General features: G+C 39.2%; 3 protein-coding genes across 5 annotated transcripts; 1 reads left to right on the top strand and 2 right to left on the bottom strand.

Moving 5' to 3' along the window:
- Nucleotides 1-3,869: 3,869 nt before the first annotated feature.
- On the bottom strand, nt 3,870-9,481 carry LOC117814751 (heat shock cognate 71 kDa protein-like). Of its 2 annotated transcripts, none has more exons than XM_034686241.1 (9): nt 9,448-9,481; nt 7,116-7,320; nt 6,753-6,958; nt 6,324-6,476; nt 5,669-6,224; nt 5,321-5,523; nt 5,014-5,212; nt 4,411-4,643; nt 3,870-4,235 (listed from the first exon to the last, which is right to left on the bottom strand). In XM_034686241.1, the coding sequence occupies exons 1-9, from the start codon at nt 9,451-9,453 to the stop codon at nt 4,029-4,031; spliced, it is 1,968 nt and encodes a 655-aa protein (XP_034542132.1). In that variant the 5' UTR covers nt 9,454-9,481; the 3' UTR covers nt 3,870-4,028. The 2 variants fall into 2 exon arrangements, with proteins under 2 accessions (XP_034542132.1, XP_034542133.1); XM_034686242.1 differs by lacking the exon at nt 9,448-9,481 and adding an exon at nt 7,469-7,575.
- A 63-nt stretch (nt 9,482-9,544) lies between these two features.
- On the bottom strand, nt 9,545-18,449 carry LOC117814752 (TBC1 domain family member 15-like). Of its 2 annotated transcripts, XM_034686243.1 has the most exons (10): nt 17,869-18,449; nt 15,533-15,718; nt 15,312-15,430; nt 13,659-13,762; nt 12,735-12,802; nt 12,452-12,598; nt 10,930-11,020; nt 10,658-10,806; nt 10,423-10,564; nt 9,545-10,319 (listed from the first exon to the last, which is right to left on the bottom strand). In XM_034686243.1, the coding sequence occupies exons 1-10, from the start codon at nt 18,077-18,079 to the stop codon at nt 10,151-10,153; spliced, it is 1,386 nt and encodes a 461-aa protein (XP_034542134.1). In that variant the 5' UTR covers nt 18,080-18,449; the 3' UTR covers nt 9,545-10,150. The 2 variants fall into 2 exon arrangements, with proteins under 2 accessions (XP_034542134.1, XP_034542135.1); XM_034686244.1 differs by lacking the exon at nt 17,869-18,449 and having other exon boundaries at nt 15,312-15,446; nt 15,533-15,624.
- A 2,807-nt stretch (nt 18,450-21,256) lies between these two features.
- LOC117813761 lies at nt 21,257-25,315 on the top strand. The gene is made up of 8 exons (XM_034684791.1): nt 21,257-21,370; nt 21,637-21,697; nt 21,792-22,178; nt 22,432-22,458; nt 22,579-22,696; nt 23,086-23,160; nt 23,387-23,462; nt 23,784-25,315. The coding sequence occupies exons 2-8, from the start codon at nt 21,637-21,639 to the stop codon at nt 23,841-23,843; spliced, it is 804 nt and encodes a 267-aa protein (XP_034540682.1). The 5' UTR covers nt 21,257-21,370; the 3' UTR covers nt 23,844-25,315.
- Nucleotides 25,316-27,183: the final 1,868 nt, after the last annotated feature.

Here is a 27,183-nt window from a genome sequence, read left to right as displayed (position 1 = left end):
CACACATATGTACAAACACAAATACAGAAACACACACACAGAAAAACACACAAAGCTGCCATCACCTCATTGCCACACTGCATATATTTGCCTATACAGCAGGACATTCACTGCTCCAAAGCCTGTTTGTTACAGAAACATGTTAAATTAGTTCCCCATTTCTAACATTCCTGAAGGCTCAACGCAGCTTTTGTCAGAGTCTTGTTGGACGGCAGTAACGAGCCGTGGAGCGAGACACTAAATTGCACACCGTGTAGAGGACTGACCAACCATAAAAGTTGTTTTACAGGATTTAATTAATGTAGAAGCACAAATGATCACAGGCTATAACATTTCACATTCCATAAAATATGATGAGGCTCAGAGCACTGACCAAAATATATCTGATCTGAAGGTTTTAAGTGCCATCTTACCCTCAAAATGGAAATGCAGGTTTACGCTTTAAGGGAAGGGAACTTCAACTACCGAAGTCTGTGCAGAAGACTTCGCTTGACATTGTTAGAATTGTATGAACAGGAAGAGAATTGCTCCCAATAGTTTGAGAGAGGGAAATAAAAACACTGGCAAAGGAACAGAGAGACAATATTAGAGGCATCGATTAAACTCTCTGAAAAGTGTCCTTAAGTACATCAAATATATCAGCTCAGTTTAAGACAAGTATGCATGTGTGCAGAGATAAGCATTATTTTATTATGTCTCACTCTGCCAACAAAACAGTGCCGCTGGGATGATAAGGCCTCTCTCAGGATGCCATCTAGTGGTTCAATTTATGACGCACACACAAAGAAAGATACTGTGAGATTTGTACCTTCAGAGCAACTAAATAAGGTTCAATACAATACAGTCTGTAATTTATGGTAAAAACAGCAAAATGAGAGAATTAACTCTATAGACTCAAAGGATGAAAACAGTCCAGAGTGCTGGTTTTCCATGCCACTGGAAAGCTCCAGACATAATGATGAAGACCCGTAATAAATGACATCAAACTCCTGAGGGGAGAGCATTCAAAAACAAGGTCAGTGTGCTGTTGTATGTCCTATACAAAGATATATCCTCATAAAGAAGAGCAGTTTTAAAAAGCAGCCAATAAGAATCAATGACTCAGCTACAATGTAAAGCTATACAAGAAACATAAAAACACTCTCAAATATATATATAATCATGCATACGTGTAAACCAAGTTGCACACTCACAGGGACACACATAAAAACACATCTGTTACACAGCTCCAAGATCATTAGTTTGTACAGGGTGTTATCATTCTTATTAGAGCAGTCAGTGTAAACATGTTGATGAGAAGGAGACAGTAGGGCATCAGAACTGGGAAGACAGAGACAGAGCAGACTTTCATTCCTGCCAAAAACTCCCAGAAGACAGTTCAGAAGATTGCAGCGCGCAGATCCTTCAACACATTGTAGACTGGTACATGTTATGATTGGAGAAACAGCCAGTCTAAAAGGATAATGCTGGCACTATTAACAGTTTTTCTTATTGGAAATAAATCCCACGTCAACAGAAGATGTTAAAAAAAAAGATTTTCAAGTAATTTCTTGAGAAACGGTCAGGTCATTTTCTAATACAGTTGTGCATACAGTTTAGTAAAGCAGAAGTAAATAGTAAAGGCTATATGCAAAGGATTACTTTTAAGGAGAGTATATTAGGTATTATATTCACAAGCTGGAATCAGATGTTTTTGATTTATTTAAGCTTCTGAGAGGAGCTTTGTCAAGTTTGTCTAGTTTTTACTATCAAAGCTTCAACAATGGAATTTTTTGTAGCATAAAAAATACTCTTCTTTTTTGTCTTCCAACCGGGGCATTTTAATCAGCCACCAACAAAACACAAAAACACGTTTGTTACTAGTTTGTCCATTCTGAGCCACTGTAGAAACACATCAGTGCAAGATGGCAGCCTTTAGCTTGCTGTGTGTCTTTAGACTGAGCATCACCATGGTGTGTCTTACTGTGTTTAGATTCTTGCTTTCATTTGTTTATCTTTATTACACTTGTTTTTTTCTTATGTTCTCCATTTTTGGAGTTCTATTTAGTTAATCTGAAGGGAGGATGTGTCGGGGTGGGGGTTATTTGTTGTTTTGTATTTCGTATGTCATCTGTGTGCTTCTTTGTTCCAAGAAAAAGGAAAACGTACCAACCTCTAATTTTGGATGTGACTATTTTTCTATGTGAAAATCAATAAAAAAAGTAAAAAAAAAAAAAAAAAAGGTGGTAGCCTCAGTGAAAGAGGCCCTGCTCCAATGTAGATTTAAAAGGCCCATTCTGAGTGAACAAAAACAAAACAACGTCCATATTCAGGTGATTATAAGTCAATTCAAACATACTTACAATTAAAGCTGCAAGCGGCGATGAACGGGTCCTCGCACACCTGCAGCCACCGCCTAAGTGAGCCACCTCCACATGTAAACCACCGCCTGATATAAGCCACCACATGATGTAACAGCAAGATCTGAGAGAGTATACCGCCTGTGTCCCTTAGGTGGTGCAAATGTTCCAAGTTTTTTGCAGATTGCCAAGAAAACTTCCAAACTTGACAGTCTGCCACGCCCACAATTTTAGTCTGAACAGAATGCCTCGAATAATTTTGGATCGTCAATGTGTCTACTGTAGAATGTGCCTTGTTGGGACTGAAATAGAGTAAAACCCTAGGACTAGTTCTCAAAAGTATGCACCCTTATTCGGGCATCACTCTTCACATTCAAAGCTGTATGTGCATTTGATGCACCGCCTGAAAGCTTGCCACGCCCACAATTTTAGTCTGAAAGGAATGCCTATAATAATTTTGAATCGTCAATGTGTCTACTATAGAATGTGCCTAGTTTGGACTGAATCGGAGAAAAACCCTAGGAGGAGTTTGCAAAAGTATGCTCCCTTATTTGGACGCCATTTTAAATCTTCAAAGCTAGGTGGCGCTCTTCCTGTTGAGTTTCGGATATGGGTGTGAGAGGCTTTTTTGTGTGTCCTGATGCCATGAATATGCGTTTTTTGAAAACTTTAGGGGGCGCTAGTGAGCACAAATTTTTGTGCGAGACCCATAAATTTGCTAATTTTTCACCAGGCCTGATTAGCATGCAAAAATTTCCGATCTTTCATGCATGTTAAAGGCTCCAAAAATGCGATGTAAGTCGCGTGACAAAGAATAAAAATAATCCTTAGGGTTTCAATAGGGCTTTCAATTAGGGCCCTAATGAAGAGGCAGTGCACATTACTGATTTTGCAGTGAGTGGCTTTTTTTTTCAAGGTTTGTATTTTCAAAGTTTCCAAGTTGTGTTTCTGCTTGTCTCAGCCAGGACACTCTTGAAAGGAGTGTTAATCTCAATTTTTTTCCAAGTTGAACTGAGGTCATCCATCCATCCATCCATTATCTTGACCACTTATCCCATTAGGGGTCGCGGGGGACTGGAGCCTATCCCAGCTGGCTTCGGGCGGAAAGCAGGGTACACCCTGGACAGGTCGCCAACCTATCACAGGGCTTACACAGAGAGACGGACAACCATTCACATCCACACTCAATTTAGAGTGATCAATCAACCTGGTGAGCATGTTTTTGGACTGTGGGAGGAATCCGGAATACCCGGAGAGAACCCAGGCATGCACGAAGAGAACATGCAAACCCCACACAGAAAGGCACCTGCCCGGCCAGGGATTCGAACCAGGAACCTTCTTGAACTGAGGTCAAATAAATAAAAAAAGTTAGCTACTTGCCTTTTTCTCAAAGGTTGATGACCCCACTTTAAATATTCTTACAGAAACATGGTAGCAAGAACACAAATTGAAATAGAATAAACATTTCATGTGATAGTCTTTTGAATATGTGCTCTGGTTCAGTTAATAACATGAGTGAAAGATGGGATCTGAGATGATTCATTTAGGGTTTATTCATCAGGTACAGATACAGTTGACTTAGGCCAAATTTAAACAGCTGTTCAATGTGAGAATTACAGTGTTTATAGTAGATATCAATTTGAAACACCTGTCCTTATAGAGGGAATAAAGATGCTGTTGACAGAACGTTTAGTCGACCTCCTCAATAGTTGGGCCAGAGGAGGATCCGCCTCCAGCTCCACCAGGGAAGCCACCAGGCATTCCTCCTGGCATTCCTCCAGGCATCCCCCCTGGCATGCCCTCTGGCATGCCCCCCTGGTAAAGCTTGGAGATGATTGGGTTGCAGACCTTCTCTAGCTCCTTCTGCTGGTGTTCATACTCGTCCTTCTCTGCCGTCTGGTTAACAGAAGGAACAGCACGGTCATCATTTTGACAGGGGAGTATAGAAATAATTGCACATTATTAACACTATGAGAACATACAGCAGGCTTCCAATCTGCTTTCAAACCATGAGTCTGAGAGAAACCTCTGTTTTCTATCAAGAATAATGGTTTAGGCAATGGATTCTTACCTGGTTCCTGTCCAGCCAGGAAATGACTTCGTTACACTTGTCTACAATGGCCTTTTTGTCCTCAGGGCTCATCTTGTCTTGGAGCTTCTCATCCTCCACAGTGCTCTTCATGTTGAAGGCCAGAGACTCGAGGGAGTTCTTGGCTGTAACCTTTTCTCTCATGACCTCATCCTCGGCCTTGAACTGCTCTGCTTCACGCACCATGTTCTCAATCTCCTCCTTGCTCAGTCGACCTCAGGGGAATGAAACATAAAGCTCAGTATGTCCAGTGAAATATTCACCCAAATGGTCTCTCTGTTTATGTGCAATTGTCCTTTGGTTTTTAGGATACATTGACATTGTATAATGACTATCTGCCTTTTATTGAGTTCTGTCAACAGATACCTACACAGACAGGCAGATTACATTGTGTAGTGGATGTTAGCTCTCTAGTCCTCATTATTACATTATGAGTGGCTTGTTAGGTTGTTATTAATGAGCAGCTTATGGGAAAGAAAGTGCTGGTCTCAACATCCTGGGGTGGGATAATATTTGACAGGTTTCTCTACTGGCTTTTAAATACAATTTTTTATATAAGTATAAGTATTTGATATTGTAAAATACCTTTGTCATTGGTGATGGTGATCTTGTTCTCCTTTCCAGTGCTTTTGTCCACTGCAGACACATTGAGAATGCCGTTGGCATCAATGTCAAAGGTCACTTCAATCTGAGGAACCCCTCTGGGAGCAGGTGGAATACCAGTCAGCTCAAACTTGCCAAGAATATTGTTATCCTTGGTCATGGCTCTTTCACCTTCATAAACCTGTAAACAATTATGCAAATCAGTTTCTGATGCACAAGTGAATTCGTCCATCTGATATGAATAAATCTGCTACATTTTGTCTGGAACTTTACTCAGAGTTTGCTCTACCTGAATGAGCACACCAGGCTGGTTGTCTGAGTAAGTAGTAAAGGTCTGGGTTTGCTTGGTTGGGATAGTGGTGTTCCTTTTGATAAGGACAGTCATTACTCCTCCAGCAGTCTCGATTCCCAGGGAGAGGGGCGTGACATCCAGCAGGAGCAGGTCCTGTACGTTCTCAGACTTATCACCAGCCAAGATGGCTGCTTGCACAGCTGCAGAGAGATTCAATTGGTGAAATGAATGCAATGACTGGGAGGCAGATTTTCATATACCAATTACTTCTGAAGAGGAGCTTTTATATTCTAATAGTTGTAGGACTAAAATATGCATACACCTCAATGCAATAAAAAATCTTACCTGCACCATAGGCCACAGCCTCATCAGGGTTGATACTCTTGTTAAGATCACGGCCATTGAACAAGTCTTGCAGCAACTTTTGAATCTTTGGGATACGTGTGGAGCCACCAACCAGAACAATATCATGGATCTGAGCCTTATCCATCTTGGCATCTCTCAGGGCCTTCTCCACAGGCTCAAGAGTGCCACGGAACAGGTCTGCATTCAGCTCTTCAAATCGAGCCCTGGTGATGGAAGTGTAGAAATCGGTTCCCTCATAGAGTGAGTCAATCTCAATGCTGGCCTGAGTGCTGCTGGAGAGGGTGCGCTTGGCGCGCTCACAGGCTGTGCGCAGACGACGCACAGCTCGCTTGTTGCTGTTGATTTCCTTTTTGAACTTGCGCTTAAACTCTGAAAGGAAATGGTTGACCATGCGATTGTCGAAGTCTTCCCCACCCAAGTGAGTGTCCCCGGCTGTGGACTTGACCTCAAAGATGCCATCTTCAATGGTCAGGATTGATACATCAAAAGTACCACCTCCAAGGTCAAAGATTAGGACATTGCGTTCAGCACCAACCTAAAGGAAAGTGTTAGAATTACTTATGGAAACACACCTTCTCTTTTAATTTATAGATATGGTTTATCATATGGCCTCTTTCATTCTATTGACAGACACCTTTTTGTCCAGGCCATAAGCGATGGCTGCGGCCGTGGGCTCATTGATGATGCGCAGCACATTAAGCCCTGAAATGGCTCCAGCATCTTTGGTGGCTTGACGCTGGGAGTCATTGAAGTAAGCAGGAACTGTGACAACTGCATTATTCACAGGCTGTAAAGGGAGCGAGACATGGGGTCATTTAAAATAATTTCTGTGTTTAAACAACTTTTAAATTCTGTCTAGACATTGCAAAATGTAGTAAGGGGCCACAAGGCACAGTCAAAGAAATGCTTGCATCAACTATGAGTTGTTAGATTTGAGATATGATTTTGAGAAGTGTAGCAGGCTTGAAAACTGTTCACCACTTTATGTTTCTGTTTTGCATAAAAGCAAACTACCTTTTTTGCTACTTTAAAAGCATATTGTTATACACGTTGTGGCATCTACCTTGCCAAGATAAGCCTCGGAGATCTCTTTCATCTTGGTGAGGACCATTGAGGAAATCTCTTCAGGATAGAAGGTCTTCATCTCACCCTTGTATTCAACCTGCACTTTGGGTTTGGATGAGTCATTCACGACCTGGAAGGGCCAGTGCTTCATGTCAGACTGCACCACAGCGTCGTCAAACTTTCGACCAATCAGACGCTTAGCATCTAAAAAAGATGCGTGAGAAAAAGGGGTTATTTAAACTATGTGTTCTCAGGGTATACACAGATAAATAAAGAGTGTTGAGTCATGATATGTAAAAAGATTGAAACTACAATCCACTGATTTGTAAGCCCATGGTATTCTGGGAGTTTCAGTTCTTACCAAATACAGTATTGGCTGGGTTCATGGCAACCTGGTTCTTTGCAGCATCCCCAATCAGTCTCTCAGTGTCGGTGAAGGCCACATAGCTGGGCGTGGTCCTGTTTCCTTGGTCATTGGCAATGATTTCCACCTTGCCATGCTGGAAGATGCCCACACAAGAATATGTGGTGCCCAAATCAATGCCTACTGCTGGTCCTTTAGACATCTAAGAGAAGAGAAGAGAAGAGAAGACACTTTGACCATTTATCTTACATTAGTGCATGTACTCATCGTGGCTGAGGAAAGGATTTGTATTTGTGGACGTTCATGATTGTTCATGTTTTGTGCTTGGACTTATAGATGTGTGCTCCTACAATTATAATAACTTGGGAGTAGCTTCATTTTTTCAGGTGTTGCTAAACAAATTTGCCTGCATGGCAGTGTAAGGCTGTCTTTCATGGAGTTTGTGGGGTAGTGACGAGTCTGACGACACACTAAAAGCCTAGACTATGTTACACTGTCCTTTACTTCCTTTCCAAATTAACTCTCTCTCCCTCCCTCAGAAACACAACACTTCAGTGTCTCAGTCAGGCCCGTGAAATGTTATGTGCTGATCCTTGGTTGGCAATTGGGGGGGGGGTCTATTTTCCGACAGCTGGTTTCAGATAGCTTACAGCTACTATAATAAGTATCAACGTGTCTGCATGGCAATGAACGGAAGGTGGTTGTAAACTAAGTGATCATTTATCAATGACTGGCAGGCAAGACTTGAATGATTCAAAGTCAGTTAGGCTTGAACACCAAAGTGACACCGAAAACTCAAGCTTTGGGGGTGTCATAATTAGCAAATGTTATAATTAACTACAGAAGAAAAGCCTCTTATTGCAAAGGACTGTGCACTAACAACACCAGCAATCTGACACAGTAAATAGCACTATTTTGAAGCAGAGACACATTTAATGCCAATTAACATCATACAGAGCTGTTTTGATTAAAGTTTATAACCTTTTAGATTATCTTTTTTCTTCTGTTTGTCATACAGGGGAAGTACAGAGTGTTCCTTTAAGTCTAGAGCTGCTTCAATCATAGGATATTGAATTATGGCTCATTATCCAGTTGTGTGACACGGAGCAGAAAACGCTGACAAATCTGTTGCTTCACTGCTTGTCATACACACACATTTAAAAACGTTCAATGTGCAGATCCAGAAAAACATCTTATCATAACAGGACAGTGGTGTTGATAGAAGAGTTCTATATTTGAATCTGTCTGTACTGAGCAATAACACATTAATGAGTCTTTTAAGAGACAAGTCCACCCAACTGAAAGTGTTGTGCTATGAAAATGATTCATTATAATCATTTAATTTGATAACATTCACTGAACTTTTTCTTATTTTACGAGGATCCTGCTTCAGTTTGTCATGCCATTTTTTGACACTAACCATGCAAGCCTCCCTTATATGGAAGTACCTCTCACATTTGGTGGTTAGGCTTTAAAAGCAGCAAGCAAGACAGATTATGTGAAGTCAGGCTGAATGCAATGCCTCTTATAGAGGGGGGGTTACCTTGTGCCGTCAGATGTTCAAGACTTGAGAGTTTACTGATTAGTGGTGCTTTAGCCGTGCACACAACACTCCTCTCCAGCACTCCTTTCTCTCCCCTGGCAGGCGGACTAAGAGGGCGACTGTCACTACTCCCAAAAGTATATAGAGCACTGCAGGGGGAGCCCAACAGGGTGTCAGGTGACTCCACCAAGGAAAGTTCTAGGCCCATGTTTCTGTCCAATGGGTGGGTTTCCTTGAGAGCTTGCTATTAACTCTGTAGCCCTCTGCTAGGGAAGCAGAGGGAACAAACAAAATGTTAAATCATGAAGGCTTTGATTTGGAATCTGACCTAAAAATTCTCCACAACAGGGACAATTTTGTTCTCAGGGCTACAACACTAAACAGCACAGTGTTACAGATTAGCTTATTCAAAAATCATTTCTCTGCTCTGACTTGCTTTTAATTTCAGTAATCATATAAACATAGGCAATAAGTGTCAAATGTTGGTTTAAGAATAGCATCAAATGTCTAACTCACTTAAGCAATACATGTCCGCACATATACATGAGTTCTGTGAGGGGACTAGCTCAGGACGAAGAGCAGTTCATTCACACTGATACTCAATTTGTAGTTTGTTTTCTTTATGAATGAATACATTTACCTTTTGAGGTGATACATAATTGTACTCGGACACAGTTATGCACTTATATGTATTTTCAAGGTGGCTATTCTCAAGGGAAACTTTTTAATTTTGCAGCTTCAAATGTTAGACTCAGTGTTATCTTAATGTATCCCAGTTGATCTTACCTGCATACAGGGGTTTGTCAGATATTTAACCAACCTTGATTTCATTGTCTAAGGAATATTAAAAAAATAAAAGATAGATATTACTTTCACCACATAGTAAACAGCCTTCAGGAGTTTTATTGAGGTATAATCTTCAGAACAACTAATGTAAATATTTCATTCTCTATGTAAGACACAGTTGTTCAGTAAGTTTTCCTTCCCCTTAGTACATGGTCCCTCTGCCAAAGCCTGGACATCTATTCGTGTTTCCTATCTGACACACAGGCCATATGGCATTATATTCAACTGCATTTCATCACACACCACCTGTTGTGACACCAGATCTGTGTTCACATACTCTCATGGAGTATTAGTTTTTTTTAACAGAAGTTGAACTCAGCATAACTTGTAAAAAAGTGCTGACTCTGACCTGCTCAGATTTCAAGCTTTGCATTCAAATTCATTGGGTTCAGCAAAGCAACCAAAATGTTTCACAGTTGGTGTTTGTCAGCTTTCATACAATAAATACTGTACATTTGAAATGACCAGCAGAAACTGATCACACCTCCGGTCAGCAGCAATCACTTCATTAGAGTGTTTCCCTCAGAAATAAGAACTAAGATAAAAAATATTCCACTAAAATGACAAATTGGGATTGTTTGACCCCTGTTGGAAGTTACAGTATCATAACAGTCTTTGACATCAGCTATTTAAATAGTAGCTATCACTTTAAAACAAGTAAACCCCGCAGCTGACAAAGAAAGTCCTCTTCTTTGCTCTTGTGTGCTCTGCAGTGCCCGTTCATATAGTCCCAAGCACAGCGCTTGCAGTAGTTGTAAAGATGATGCTCTGCTTTCTTCAGTGTGCTGTTCAGGTCCAATGTTCCCTGAAGGCTGCACAAAAAAAATCAAAGCTTTACTGAGACATTCATACAGACTGACCGACACAGGATCCCTTTGTTTGTAATGACTGTCATGCTTTAGCATACAGACATACCTGCTTGTAAACTGGATGAGTTGTACATCATCTCGGCACCGCAGCAGGGCCTCTCTGTTCTCTAACAGGATGGCTGCACAGATGAAGAGCTCAAAAGTGAAGTCTGTGTTGATAGTCTGAAGCTTTGACTCTGAATTCTCCTCTGTGAAAATTACAACATCAAAATTTAATAAGTCGTAGATTTTAAGTGTTTCAACATAACGTTAAGTCTACTAACTTGCATTCTGGCTTTCACCTGTGCTGTACTTTCGTGCCAGCCTCTCCTGGTAACGGGCTCGGTCTACTTGTTGGGAGATAAGCTCCAGGTGGTCACAACTCAGGATCTCGAACAAGCGCAAAGCATCACTGTGCTCAAACTCCCTTTGGAAACCCAGCAACAGCCACCTTAGAGGAGACACAACACACGCAGACAGACTCAAATAAAATGTACATCTGGAATAAAAACACAGAGACCAAAAAGTGGGCACAGAGCATAATTATACAGAAAGTTATGATTAGCAGAAGCACCTGTGGCAGAAGGTGAAGCTCTCCATACTGTCTGTGACTAAATGAGCATAAAGCTGAGGATCCAGTTCCTTTAACAGCGCTGCTTCCAGCTCTGAAAGACAGTAAATTCAATTATGTACAATAATGATACTACTGTAATAAGCTTTCATTCTGGATGAATTATACTCCAAGTTGCTAATGTCCAGGATTGGTCTATGTTTTTTTATTTATGTATTCTATTAATGCTTCGGTTTGGTCCAGTTTTTTTTGTATTTTTCTATAATCTATGACATATTTTCCTTAGCTTTCCCAAACCTTCATTTTGAAATATGAAAAACTTGTTGTGAATTAACTTATCAGCCGAATCGACCATTTAAAAAAAAACCTCAAAATTCAACGTACTGTATGCTGTTATTGTCAATCTACTGGATTGCATGTACAAAGAATTCAGTACCTTTGCTTTACTAGCAGAGGTCTCAATTTTTTTTCATACAATACATTTATGTGCATATTCAACTTCCCAGCATTTATGTCTCCCCATTAAAGCTGGGGTCAGTAGTCTCGGAAAACTAGCATGAATTTGAATGTAGCATTTCCTCATGACTCGGTCTAACCCCCCCCCCCCCCCCTCCTCCCCTTGGAGCTCCTCCACAACGACGCCCCCCCCGCTCACATGCACGAGCGCCGCTGATTTGCAACCATATGATCGTGACTGATTCAAAACCAGTCCTCACCAAAACATTATCATATTATCACACGATATCAGGAGAAAAGTTATAACACATATAATACTGTAACAGCTCCACTGTTTGTTAAATGTGTTCAGTGTAGATGCTCTTAATTCCTACAGTGTTGACAGTCAGTGAAGGCATCCGGAGACTGAGGTGTAGAGAGTGCGAGGGGGAGAGAGGAGAGACAAGAGAAGTTTTTCATTCATTCAAACATTGATTGTTGCTTTGTTGGTTGGCGTGGTCACGTCCGACAGTGACCGGTTATTAAAACTCAACGTGTTCTCGAATCAGCTCGTCATCACTACAGCGTCCGGACGGACGCTACAACATATACATTTTCCGTAGGACTTACCAAATGTAATTAATTATTTTGCTCATCAGAGCCCCCCGTGGTGAGAGCTTTTTAGACTCTTATCCGGACTACAGTCCTGAGCAAAGCACCTCATCGGGTCAGAGGGGACAGGCCCGAGGTAGAGCGAGAGGGGCAGTCAGTAGAGTCAGGGGAAGCAAAGGGAGGGGACTCTGAGTGCACGCCGGGGAAATGTACGCGCAGGAGGCGGGCAGAACGGAATTTGATTGGTTTAAAATGTTGGGACCCAAAAAACGGTGATTGTTTGGTGTTTTCCCAGGTTTACTCTGGCTGTAGATAGCAGCTTTTTTCACTCTTTTTTAGGAACACATTATGTATTGATTGCCATCAGGACATAGAGATCATTTTAACCAGTAAAACAAAAAGTGTATTTAAATCTGACTACCAACCCCAGCTTTAAGTAGCATCCACATGAAGTTTTATTTCTATTTGCTGATCTCACCTATTTTCCTGTGAAGTCCATCAGCCCGAAAGTCCTTGGAAAACTTCTCCATGTAGCAGGAGAAACTCCAGAAAGTGTCGACCTCTGAATCAAGAACCTCCAGAAAGCGACTGCACAGGTCGTTCATTCCTTGAGCATAACTGACCTCTGGATCAATATTCAAGATAAGTAATGCACAAACAAACACATTTAGTGTCCCTCCCATCACAGACAGCCCCTGATGCTGGCTGATCAAGCCCCATCAATGAATCACAATAGTCTCACTGTTGTTTGTTTACAGTACCTGGGTGAAAAGCAGCATAAGTGATGAGGATATCTCTCAACACCAGCAGATTAGCCAAACCTTCCCCCCTGCACAGACATAGTGAAGCAGAGTAATTAGAACACTACAGGATCTGATTTTATAGACTCTTTAAAGGAGGGCATCCTAGCACTTCAAACACGCCTCGACAGTTTTGGGAATAATCAACAAAACATATGATGTAGCTATGGCGGCTCCCTGGTATTAATATGGCATGTTACAATGAAATTGAGTGTTGCTTTTATGCATTTGAATTCATGTACAAACCCTATATTAGTTAAGTTTTCGATTTCTAAGTAATGTTTCAGTATTAGTTGTTTCAGTACCGATATGCTTGTATTTTGAAGTATGTCAGAGAGGTATTGAAGCCCTTATCAGCAGATAAAATCTAATATAAATCTATGTCCAAATCAAGCTTAGTCTGGTCATCAGTTTTAAGGTAAATACAAAACACAAACTCTAAATGTATGCTTTTTGTTTGAGCAACCCAGCTCACTTGGCTTAGTCTTGAAATTCCCAATATTGAGAGCCAGTGAATGCTTACAGTTTAATTTTAGAATATTCAAAAACAGACTTTAAATTTGAATTGAAGCTAGCTTTAAGCAATATCATGGCATGGGTTTTTGCTTCTGGTAAACGTGAAGGGTTGATGTGGCCTGAAGAGTTGATTCAGGGTTAAGTCAAGTAAGTAAACTGACTTTCTTTAGTCTTTGCTCTTGTTTCTCTTTCTGGGTCAAATGCAATGAATGATCCCTTTTAGCTGCTTTAGAGTAAATGTCTAGTTTTTACTGCCAAAAATTACACGAGGATAAACAATCAAATACCACACACTATCTGATGATTCATACATGTTGACTGACTCATGTCTGACGTGTAAGCCCACAACAATGGCTTCCAGTCACTCACTGATAATAGCTCAGGTCTCTGTTGGTTCTCGGCACATCCTTGTCAATGATTCGTATGGCTTCCCGCAGCTCCTCCTGGTCAAATGTGACACGCTCAAACAATATCTAGTGTCAACAAGGAAATGAAAAGACAAACATATTTCACTAATATGGTTTTTGGTTTCACTTCTATGTTGGTAAGGAGAGTTAGATGCATTTTTAATCATATCTTGTTTAAGCACAAGAAATGGTACCAACACTGTCTGGGATGTGAGTAGTTTATGGATGAGCATGGTTCTGTTAAGATGGCATGTCAAGTTTCACTTGTCTGAGTTTAGCAACTGTTTAAGAGAACATAGTCCCCTGACAGAAGTGCTCAACACTTCAGCTGGTACAAATAGGTCAAATGTGACTATATGCAAATAACGATTTAACAGAACTAGATCTTGCTGCAATTTCCCTAAACATACTGCATACCTTATCCTTCAACAGAAAATCCATTCACTTTTACCAAAGCCAAAAGAGATGGAATTTACAGAAATGTGTAAACAAACAGGAGTTTATAAAATAGGAAACACGATCCTGAAATACAACCCCAATTCCAAAAAGAAGTTGTGACACTTTAAAATGTTAATAAAACCAAATTCGATGTTTTTCAAATTATTTAAACTCTCTATTTAATTGAAAATGAAACAACAAAACATATATATGCTAATTTAAGTTTGATACCAGCAACACATTTCAAAACAGTTGGGACAGGGGCATGTTTAACATTGTGTTGCATCATCTCTATTTTTAACAACATTCTGTAAACATTTCGGAACCGAGGACACCAGTTTCTGGAGTTTGGAAATTTAAAAGTTGTCCCATTCTTGACTGATATAGGATTTCAGCTGCTCAATAGTTTGGTGTGTCCTTTGCCGTCACTTTTATTTCATGATGAGCCAAATATTTTCAATGGGTGAAAAGTCAGGACTACATGCAGGCTAGTGTAGCACATGGACTCTACTACTACAGAGCCAAGCTGTTGTAATATGTGCAGAATGCGGTTTGCCATCTTCTTACTGAAATTTGCAGGGTCTTCACTGAAGAAGGCATTTTTATAGATAGCAGCATGATATGTTGCTCCATTAAAAGTGTAAGCTACCCATGCCACGGGCACTTATGCATCCCTGTACCATCATGGATGTTGGCTTTTGAACTGCACGCTGATAACAAGCCGAGGAGCCTTGTTCCTTTTGTAGTCTCTCACAGAGTGGGGAACCTCTTCCCAGCATTACTTCTAAAAGATTCAGCCTGTCTAGAATTCCCTTTTATTACCTAGTCCCATTGCTAACCTGTTGATAATTAACTTCATTAGTTGGGAGATGTTCCTCCATGTGGTTTTTTAACACTACACAATTTTTTCAAATTGTCTTGTCCTGGACCCATTGTCTTACAATGTGTCAATGGAATCTATTTTTAAATGAACATATATTTTTCATAAAAGAAAAAAACTTTTCAGTTTCAATTTCAACAATTATCTTTGCACTATTTTCAATTCAATCAAGAGTTTAAATGATCTTCAAACCATCAGAATCTGTTTTAAAAACATGTTACTCAGTGTCCGAACTTTTTGGGATCTGGGGTTGTATACAGATTGAAAATAGAACAACAAATATTCAATTTCTCTAACCTGTGCCTGAAGCTCCAAGAAAGCCAGTCTTTCCCAGACCTCCTCAGATTGGTCCTGGGTCTGTTGTTGGGCCCGAGCCTGTCTCTGTTCAAAATATCTGACTGCTGCCACCAACTCCGCTTTAAAGGACAAAAGCTTGTGTGGTCATGGATATTTTAAAAGGGAGTACGTAAGACAGTGCAAAAGAGAAAGAGGAAGATTTTGAATGTTTGGGCTTTTACCATCGGTGCCGTTGAGATGAATCTGCACAGCTGAAGGAAGGAACTGCTGCCACTTTCTTTTCATGACGCTGTAACGAACAACCAGCTGCTCCTGCAGCAGGGAGCGCTCCAACGCTGTCGAGCTGCATGGGTACATCCCAAACAGGAAACGCCACACAAGGCCACGCTCAGAGGGGGACACGCCACCTATACATGATCATTTCTTTCAATCAGGACTTTTCAATAATTACAAACACTGCATGTTAAAAACTTGGGCAGTCTGGCAGCTAATTTAGTATTCAGCAATTTTAGGCAAGTAAACACAACATAATAATTCAAACAGAAGGACAAACACAAAACCACAGTAATGAGAAAAAAAAGATAAGAAGAGATGTTTTAAAACATGTACCGCTGCTCTTAATAATCTCATCCTAGCTGCTCCCCCGTGGTTCTCTCAGCTCATTTTTTAAGATCAACCTGATAACTCCTCAACATGTGTTTTAAAGTCCCTGCTTTCCATTAGTGTTGAATGTTTTTCATGGCAACACGTTGATAGATCCTTAATAAATTCATAATGAATAAAAAGAATCATTAATACATGGTTAGTCATATTTTTCTATAGCTTTTGATGATCTCTGAATCGATATAAACACTTTGTTAACTGATAACAGTCAATGAATCTGCTGCCCCAATGTTTTCAGACGAAGATTTTATCCCGGCTATCATCTTTCAGTCAAAGCTATCTCTACAGGAACCACACAAACCCTGACTATATCACAGAAAGTAAAAAAAAACACAGCTTTGCAGCTGAGAAGAATATCCTCGGGAAACAAAGCTTGGACAACATTTGGTGACCTTTACTCTGCTTCCCCTGGGATTTGACACAAAGATTTGAGATGTCTTGTGTAATGATTTGCTCTGCAGGCTCTTTAATCAGGTTCCGATGTTTGTGAGGCAGAATGGAGGAGGTAAAAGGGCATCAGAAATGCAAGTGATTTTCTACATCACTGCTCATTGATGGAATGTAGGGAGATGTTTTACCCCAGAGAAACTTCTTATGTAGATCTTTATTGCTAAAACTTCATAAGTTTTAAGCTTGATGAAGGAAAAACAATTGCAATGGTACTTTAGTAGTTAGTAGCCTTTAGTAAGGCCCAGTTGTGAGATCTTGTGAGGTATGTGTTTACAGACTATTTTAACGCATTTATGCACTTCAGAAACATTAAGTCAGAGGTGATCTCATTTCTTAGCACACTTCACTGAATATTTATTTTCTCTGACTAATGAATCTCATGTGACTTTATTCAGCTTCTTAGGAATCTTACCAACTCTCTAAATAGTATCTGTTGTTTTATCTTGGAAGTCACACTGGAGTTCTTTGCCTGAGGGGTCAGCTGTGAAATGAAACGTTTGAGAGAATGGTTTGACTGCAGGTCACGTCCTGCAGCAGAGCATCACTTGACTCGCTTTTTGTCACCAGGAATGGTCACAACACTTTCAGGCACATAGACACATTTGATCATTGAGGTACTTATTTGTTAATTATTCACTGAAAAAAAGAGTAATGCATGTACAGGCATGGCTTTATCTTTTAAGACACTTGAGCCACATGTTAAGTTTAAAAATAAAAATTGTACTCTTTAATCAAAAATGATAAATCTCCTAAATGCAGAAATTAAATGAAAACGAGTTTATTTTCAAAAACAGATAACTCACTTTTTTTTTTTTTTAAACTCAAATTTTTTTTCCAATTAGTAGCTTTAGGTATTATCAATCAGCTGAAGTTGGATGGCTTCGACAAAGTAAAAATGACTTTACTAATTAGAGATATGCTAAAAAATGTAACTTTATTGAAAATCTATATTGAAAATAAATCTGTTTTTGCAAATGAACTCTCCAGTCTTCTTAAACAGATTAGAATAAATAGAAAAGTCCAACCTTCAAATATGTTTGTTCAAAACAATTAAAGGCCTCATAATGAAAGTTTTCACTGTGTAGAAACATAGGACCTCTGTGTCATACCGTACTGCCGTAACACTGAAATACCAATCTTTCAAACGCGAATTTCACTGGATTACATTTCTAAATGGGAATTATGGGATTATTTAAGATCTCTGCTTTGCCTGTTGTGACCTCAGAAACATGGGTTTGTACAACCTTACAATAAAAGTGTACCACACACAGATACAAGTTGAGAGTTTCACAATGATGTTACGCAAAGGCAAGCTTTAATACTTTCATATTTGGGAAAATCACCTGAACTTGTAAACAAAGTCATTAGCTGCAGGTCACTACCCCTAATGCCTCTCAACCGATTACTAAAACAGTATCTGTTATTGAAAGAAAGACAGATGTACCGTTTTTGAAAATATGAAGCCTTAGCCTCGACTCGTCCACCCTCCCCTCGGCGTCCATAACTCCCGGTAAGGTGAGTCGTTCGTCGGACAGAACAGGAGAGTTCACCGCTGCTACTTGTCTCCGGAGACGGACATGTGACTGCCGAATGTCCGCTGAACTCGTCCTAACTCCTGCTGTCTGCAGTGTGCTCCAATTTCCAGGTTCTTCCATCTGAGCCCACAGTGTACGCGATCACACCTCCCACAGGTGAAGTAGAGCTGCATCCACAGAGCCTCAACAGGCAACAACAAACTGTCATCCTCCTGCAGACTACTGCTCACTAAACAACGCGTCGCTTCCCATCTCCGCGTGCGTGCTGGAGCGCAAACCAGCCAGGGTCGATTTCTTCCAACACAGTTAAATCGTTCAGGATCAAAAACTATGTTAAAGTGGTTTCAGGAAAGCATTTTCTGGCCCTGTTGACTGACTCTCATTCGGCTATCTGGGAGTCATATGACTGCACCCTCAGATCCGAGTATGGCCCACATTCCAGGTGGAGTCTGGATTTCAGTGCTAAAGTTCACTAATGGATTTGAGAGAATGTCTCGCTCCACCTAGTGGTTTAATTTGACGCACACAAAATTGTAATTCAGTCTTTAACCTGAGGGGCGGCATTATTGAGCTACTTTTGCATGCCCCTGTGGTTTTATAATTGCTCATTGGAAACATATTTGGTTTATTTTTGCCTGTAGACATTGTGCTCCAAATTAAATCTTAAAAAAAGAAAGGTACGATAGTATGATAACAATAAGCACTTTTCAAAACCTGCATTACAAAGTACTTCACAATGCATCAAAACAAGTATAAAATCAACATGTTAAAGGGATCATCTAGTTAGTGCATTAACCATTAGGCTACCATTAAAAGAAAACATACCAATAAGAAATAAAACAAGACGACCCTTCGGATCAAATAAAATCACGAAAGGCTCTCTCATAAAAGTAGGTTTTAATCAATCAATCAATCAATCGATCAATCAATCTTTATTTGTATAGTGTCAAATTACAATAAACGTTATCTCAAGACAATTTTACAAACATAGCAGGTCTAGACCATACTCTATTTCATATTATGAACAGAGACCCAACACCAAGACAGGATAAGACTCAGTCTTACCCCACCTTAATCCACCATGAGCATTGTACCTTGCAGTATTTAGCTATAAGAAATTACTTTAATGCGAGTACAGAATCAGCCAACCTAATTTCCTTGGGCAGATCATTCCACAATATTGGTGGTGATTTAAGCAGATATATGGGCACTGGAGAAAATAACAATTTAGAGGTCTGCATGATATGAGTAGGCTAAAATATGCAACATATGCAATGATGCTGTTCAATGATAAGAAGTGCAATAAATACCCTAAGTGTGCATATTAGCTACAATAAGTTTTTGTGTTTTTCTGTTCTTTTTGTTTTACAGAAATCCTGCGTTTGAAACATGTCCCTTCTGAATCTTGGGACCATTTCATCTAATATGAAAGCTAGCTTGAGGTTCATTTGACTGCATCAAAATAGTAAAGTGTGCATGACCCAATAACAATAATTTTCCACCACATGATACATTCAGAATGTTGCAATATGTTCAGTGAGACAACAATGACATTGCACTTAATTGCACTGCCCTAGTTTATACTTCTAACACTTACATACCTCATGTTCCCCTTGCATACATCCTTACCCCACTGGCCAGCCTAGTTTACACTAGTGCTTGTAAAAAGCAACAAATCTGAAGCAGCTCCTTAAAAACAGCTGGAGAAAACATTTAAATGTACACTATTGCTCTTGAGTGCAATTTTAGATTTGAATCACTTTTTATTGTGTGGTTTTTGTATTGTTATTGTACCTCTGCAAATGGGAAATGATTGCCTTAAGGCAACTTCTTAATCAGCTGGTCTTTATTCATAGAGGTGTTCATTCCAATTTCAATTGCGGGTGTAACCCATACTCTTTACTTTAGCATGGGAACTATAAAAAATGTGAAATTTACCACAAATGTGAAATTATACTGTATGTAAGCAAAACAGTTCACAATTAAGGACACAGGTTTTCAGTGATATATGGGCTTTCATAGCTGGCTGTGTTAAATACTCGATTCTGATTGGTCAAAACCCGACATTAATGGTAAATAATTTTGGGTGTCAAAAGGGATCTAGGGGCAACCTAATTGCACATGTCATATCAAATCGATACGCGTAGAGGAGCCTGGTACATTCCACCTCTCCCTACTTATATAGCGCTTTTCTAGTCTTTCTGACCACTCAAAGCGCTTTTACACTACTGGTCACACTCACCCATTCATACTCATTCACTCACTGATGGTAGAGGCTGCTAAGTAGTGAGAGACCATCAGTGTTAGCTAATCTCACTCGTTCACATTCACACACCTCTTAACAACAGAGGGAGCAATTCTGGGTTCAGGGTCTTGCTCAAGGACACTTCGGCATGTGACTGCCAGAGCTGGGATCGAACCGCCAACCTTCCAATTGATAGACAACCGACTCTACCCACCGAGCCACAGCCACCCCTCAAGGTTCTATTTATTCTGTCAGGATTTTAATTTGCAGACCTACCTGTTTCCAACACATTACACCTTGCATGTTCAAATTATTACAGTTTTCTACTAGTCCTGAGACGGTGATTCCCTAGATTCATGAAGTCCCAGCAAAGGAAGGAAGGAAGGAAAGTAAGGAATCATGGCGCTTCAAAATGAATGTACTTTTCTTATGAAACAGTAATACACTTACTTACAATAACTTTTAACATTTTGAATGGTATTTTCAGTGGAGTATTTTCTTAGAAAGATACAGAATTCACTGAGGAAAAGATTCAAAGTATATGTCCTCTTACCAACAAGATTCAAGATTCAATATTCATTCAGACCATATGTATAGGTTGTATGCGCTTTCGTAAAAATGTTAAATAAATTATGTGAACTGCAACAGAACAAAGGCACAGCAAAACAGGTGAGCCATTTGTGGAACCACACTTTACTATTGGTTCAAAACACACTTGTTCTGCCTCACCTGCGACCTTTTCTCTTTTTTGTCTGAGGGGGGCCTTTCTGTAAATGACTTCCTCTGAATGTTGAGCCACTGTGGTTCTCTGAGTGCCAAAGCATTGCTGTTTTTGAGAGGTATATTATAATATGACACTTCAAGAAAATATTATCTTTTATATCTGGGACAGGTTCTCCATATAGCATAAACAATTGATATGACAGAGGTAACTGTCAGTATTTTCCCTGAAGATTTTGAATTCATGCACAGGCTTAAAATTCTGCCCTCTAACTCAATGAGAAAGCTTTACTGTGTTCTCTTTTTTTTTGCCTTGACTTCCCCTTTTCTTTGAATTCACCACGAGCAATAGCAAACACACCCAAGAGTTTCACGTCAGTACAGAGATAAAAGATATTTGTTAACACTCATCAACGCTCTATAAGCTCATCGGAATCCCTTTCACAGTGAGTATATATTGATATACTGTAGCTGTCAAATAATTTCAGTCATTCTTTATCTTCTTTTACTCACACCCATTAATCTAATTGCTTTTAATTTTAGATTTTTCTTTGTATTATTTCCCTATGCTCTACATGTTTTTTTGTGTTAAACACAGCAAATATCAGAAGAGAGGCAGTTTAATGAGATAAACATGTAGTATGAATGTAATAGAAGCTCTATAAAAAAGCCTACTATGTTGGTAGAACTTACTTTTTTAATTTTAATTCAGATGCAGCCGAACGGCCTGATGGAATTCACTCTCATATTGAGCCTGGCCTTTTGTTCAGTAGGTGGGTTACATTTTCAGTTTATGTTTTTGTTAAGAATTGTATAAGGTGAAGTATGCATTTTAATGAAAGTTATGCTGGTTTGATCTGAACACAGGTCTGGGACAAAATGAATGGACCATAACAGTCAATAGGTCCATTTCTGCAAGAAGAGGCTCAGACGTGACCATACACTGCACATTTACATGTCCACCTGTACAATGTGATAATAAAGCCCAAGTTATCTGGAAAAAGCGCCAGGGGAAAACTTTTGATGGCAAAGTCAACGATGCAAATGAATTTGTCTTTCATGAGAATAAAACATTTGTGCTGGAGAGGTACAGAGAAAAGACTGAGCTCGTTAACAAGAAAGGTAATAAAGATAAGGACTGCTCCCTGAGGATCAAGAATGTCACAGACAGTGACGGAGATATCTATGTGAGACTCATCGCAGAAAAAGATCAGTACAGCTACTATCGGGATACTGTCTCAATTATTGTCTCAAGTAAGTACTTCATTAAAGTTTTTTCTATTTGATTAGTTGATTAATATTTAAGTGCTAAGGAACAGTCATAATACCATCATCTCTTACAACAGAAGATCTTTGAATAGCTTAATTTCTTTGACATATACATGATTTCTTTCTGTATTTTCAAACATGCTGTATGTTATCTTTCAACTAGTTCTAACAATGAATGTACCAAGAGTGTATAATAAAAACAGTAACACTGATGATTTTTTTTCACTTTGATTTTCAGATGGAAATAAAACATCACCAGAAGATAGTAAGTTAACACTTACATACTTTGTTCCTCAGACACTTTCTGTCAATAATGCGTCAAACTGTTTTACCTCAACTGTATTTACGAAGATCTGCTCACAGTGACAGTCGTTTTTATCCACAGCGGCTAACATCCCAAATAATTTGTCACTACTGATGTACACAACCATCTTTGTGCCTGTTGCTGCGCTTGTGATCATTGTAATTCTCGTTGGAACTCTCTGTCTCATTAAACACAAAAGGTAACTTCACTTCAACCTCATTTCAAAATAAGTGTGGGGCTTCTAAACAGCAAAATAAATGTTATTCTACCCTATTGTTATGCTTCTTGGATGTGGAGTGCAGAATGCTGCATGTGTATGTACGTCACATTAATCTGCAGAGGGGAGGAATTTTAATTGTGTTTAACTTGTCTCTGTTCGAGAAGTGTACATATAAAAATGATTTTGTGACACCACAACAAGTTTGGAAGCCCAGTGATACTTATGTGATGTGGAGAAAGAAAGAATACTCATCTTTTATAAACAGTAAACTGACATAACGTGCCTTTACAATTCAAAGCAGTACATTAAAACCTATATTTGATGTATAAATACTTTCTTATAACCATTACTCTTTCTTTTTAAAACAGGAAGCAGTCTTTTACAAGGGAGGAATCTGGATATTATGCTAATTTTAGCAGAGCATCATCAAACAACACCAAAAGGTTAGCTATTTTAATCAAATGATAATATGGATATTATTTTCTACCACCTGACACAAGGTTTTAAGAATTGTTTTTGGATTTAGATAGTTAAGTTGAGCATGAGTCAGAGGAAGACTGAAGCCTTGATGATAAACCAGTACAACTTTGCCGACATGATGACACATGACACACTGTTCCCCCTTTCTCACTGTACTGAACTCTAAACTGTTCTGTTTTGTCTCTACAGTGAAGTATCTTGCAAAACAATTGACAACCTTCCTGAACCAAACGAGGTTGATGATCCGGTCTATGTCAACACACGGGTAGGATTTACAATGTCATGAACTTCATGATTTGATTCTAATGTCATTAGAAGATAGTAATAAAACAGTGACAAGTAAATGTGATGCTCACTAACACCAAATGCAACACAATGCAAGTTTTTTCTAAATTTCACTTTGCAGAGCTGATTTTACTTCTAAAGCAGGGTTCTTTGAAGACATCTGTGTTTGATATAGCTTTGAGTTCACTTTTTTGAGTGCTGAACCAAAGTATCAATACCATATGTCACTTTAAGTGGACATGCTGCATAGCTATGTGCATCATCATGCAAACTTATTAAAAAAAACAATGAATCTCTGCAGGGCCCTCTGGATCACATGGATCACACCAACAACATTTATGGAAATATAGATTACTCATGAAAGAAGAAAACTGCAATTGTCATTTTGACTTGAACTTCAACGATGTATTAGTTCATGTCTCCATGCCTTTGTGCAGCCATGTGCCATGGTATGTTTGATGGAGGATGATTGTAGCTTGTTGACCGATGAGGTAAAGCGTCATGACTTAACATCATATTTTTTTTACAGACTAAAGGGTCAGGTTTGACTTGTTAGAAGACTTAAGAAAATGCTCTGTAAATACAGTCCATTTAAATACCTGCTGTCATTCATGCCCGCATTTTGCTTACTTGTGTTATAGACACTATCAGTTCATTAGCTCACAGCAGCAGCATTTATTGGAGCAGAATTCTCATTTAACCTCGTTATCAAATCAGCTCTATGAAAGTGAAAGCTTATGCTTTTGAATCAAGAAACAGAACAGCATAGTTAGCTTATTAGTTTATTGATGGATTTTAAACAGGTCCTTCTGAATCCAGGCATTCATAGGAACTTCTGCATGCTGCGACTGTTTGTATTTATTGTTGTAAAGTAAAAACAAAGCTACCACTAATGGTTGCACAACAAACTAAATCATGTCATAGAGACATAGTAAGACTACACAGTAATTGTGGCAGTGTTGTTGTGTAGTGTTTCTTTAAGTACAGTTGTCTTGCTCTTGCATTTAGTCTTCCGCAGTGTGGATAAGGGTCTGTGTCCACTGACAGCTGTTTTTGCACTAGCAGTGCCAATTTTTTTGTACAAAAGTAAACCAAACCATAATTTTCCACTCTCAGTGTCCTCAGCAAAGTAACATCCTGGTTCATTGTTTATATTGTCCCTGCACTCTCACAAAAAAAATGTTGAACTTTTGGAGCATCGCCCCACTCATCAATGTCACTTCTTCCACACGAAATAATCCAAATTAAGAAAAAGCTTGACTTCTAATATCGACTCTGTCAACAACAGTGGCAGAATAATTAAATAGACGAGTCTTTAGCAGAAAACTTCTAGGTGTAGAGCTGCCAGTACACTGTTCTTGATTTGGCAGACTCAAATTGCTGGACTCCAGTGTTAACTATTAATATGTTTTTGCACCTTACACTTGCACTTCCAGTTTACACATCTGTAGATGTGTACTGTTGTCAGATATATTCGAAAAAAAAGTTGCTTTCAAGTCTGTATGTTGGTTTTACTCTGCAAAATCTTCCTGGATGTTAGAGTTACATTTGACAATTTAGCAGGACAGAACCTGAAGGTGTTTCAACAGTTAATGACTCATTACAGAAATGCACATTAAGCTCACTGCAACAAAGATTTATTTGACATCACCATCACCTCTTCATTAGTTTAATGTGGATTCTACATCGAGCAGATACTGTGGACCAAAAATATATAAAAATGATGAGCATAAAGGAAATTAAGTTTGTCTGCCTTGCTTACATGTATCTGTTGCCATAAAACTCAATGTGACAATGTGAAACCTATTAATAAAACTCAACTCTAAATGTTCATTTAAGACCTTTTCTTTTAATATAATAGTATTCTCTGGTTGTTTTTAATGTGTTGCTGTAGAATGACTACTGAGGCTCAAACCTGACAGTGTTGGCCCTGTGTTGCCAACTTAATGTAACAGGAAATTATATCAAGTGTTAGCACATCAGTTTTGCAAGGTATGTGTAAAATGACCTGTATTACTGGAGTTCTGTTTTCTGTAGAAGTAATTCATGTGATAGTGTGAAGTGTTCAAAAGGCCCAGGGAGAAGGAAGTCACTGGGTGACTTTTTCTTCTTATTGGGAGATAACGAATTATTTCTTGTTAAGTCAAAATTTGAAGACACAAAGTAAAAAATGGCTCAAAATTATTGTTATTGTCTGTTCTAACTAATGCACAGTTCTGGTCCTTTTTTCACTGCTCTGTGACTGATGCTTGAAACTGAGCTCAACAGAAACAGTTAGGGGTGTTAAAGCCTGCGGTAAATAAAGAGGAAGTAAGTGACATGAAAAAGTAACCACATACTGCAAGAAATATTTTCCTCCCTGGCTACTGTTGTAGCTTTTTAAATACCAACTCACAGTATGAGTTGAATGCTTTGTAAATATTTGGCAACACTTTCAGTTTCAAAGGGCAGGGCTGGATGATATCCAAAGACACTGCACAAATCCTAGGAACACAGGGGGAGAAGATTCAAGGTGAGTGAAAAACTGATATTGGAGGAATTAAAATGAAAGAAACTGATTAATTGTTTGTATTGTCTTTATGTTTTTTTAATGCTTTAAATTCCTTGTTCTTTTCTCAGTATTGAGCTGAAGTTGTGGCTTTTCCTTCTCTGTTTACACGGCGAGTCTTAAACAAAAATAGTTAATAGTTAACTAAAACATTTCAACAATATTTCTTTTTATTGATTGATTTTGTGTTTTCAGTGATTCCTCATGTCCAGTCCTCTACAAAACAGTGGTCAGCCAATGTGCCACTGAGGATTCCCGTCCTGCAGGGTCACTGTGTGTTTTTTCCCTGCACCTTCACTTACCCTCCTCCCCACACAAAAAAGATCCTGAACAGATGGAGAGCATTCTGGAAGAAAAGGAATGCAGTCATCCCAATTAATCTCCCACACCTGAAACTGCCAAGGAGTTCAAACAACGGACCATGTTTTTGGGAGATCTGCGTTCACGTAACTGCACCATGCTGCTGGCTGGAGTCAGAAGGACACTGGCCCCTTCTACTTCAGGATTGAAATGCTGCAGTACAAAAGCTTCTCCTACATCAAAAATGCAGTGACCATTGACGTGAGTGCAGTATATTTAAAGCAAACATGGCCTGACCCTTCTTGATCATAATACTTTATCCATTGTGTTTGAGAAATGTTAATGGGTTATACTAGTTTAATATTTTCATTCTGAAGGTGACCCCCAGCCCCCCACTCTGTCTGTGCAGGTGAGGGATAAAATAAAAGCCTCCTGCTTGGTGACTCACTCCTGCCTGTTTATGCCCCCGAAGCTCTCCTGGAATCATCCAGGAATCATCACCCACTGATTAAAGAGGCTGAATACATGGAAGTGGGAGACAGTGTCAACAGTGACCTTTAACCCTGTAACCACTGACTTTAACAAGACTTAAACATGCACAGTGCAGTATAGACATGAGAGCGTTTCCTCAGTTCGTTCAGCAAATTATTTAGATTTTTTATTTTTTATTTTTTATTTTTTATTTTTTTATTGTTTTTATTACTATTGTTGCATATTGTGTTGTTAACCTTAGGATTGTGGGGTGGGTTTGGGGTCGGGGCTGGGGCTGGGATCTTTTTCTTAATTTATTCTATTTGAAGTTGTTTTTCTTGTGCAGCACTTTGTGTTACAATGTCATTGTATGAAAAGCGCG

This window comes from Notolabrus celidotus, chromosome 6 (genome assembly GCF_009762535.1).
Source record: "Notolabrus celidotus isolate fNotCel1 chromosome 6, fNotCel1.pri, whole genome shotgun sequence".
Classification (NCBI taxonomy): Eukaryota; Metazoa; Chordata; class Actinopteri; order Labriformes; family Labridae; genus Notolabrus; species Notolabrus celidotus.
Note: the sequence above shows the minus strand (reverse complement) of the source record. Positions and strands in the feature narration are given on the sequence as shown.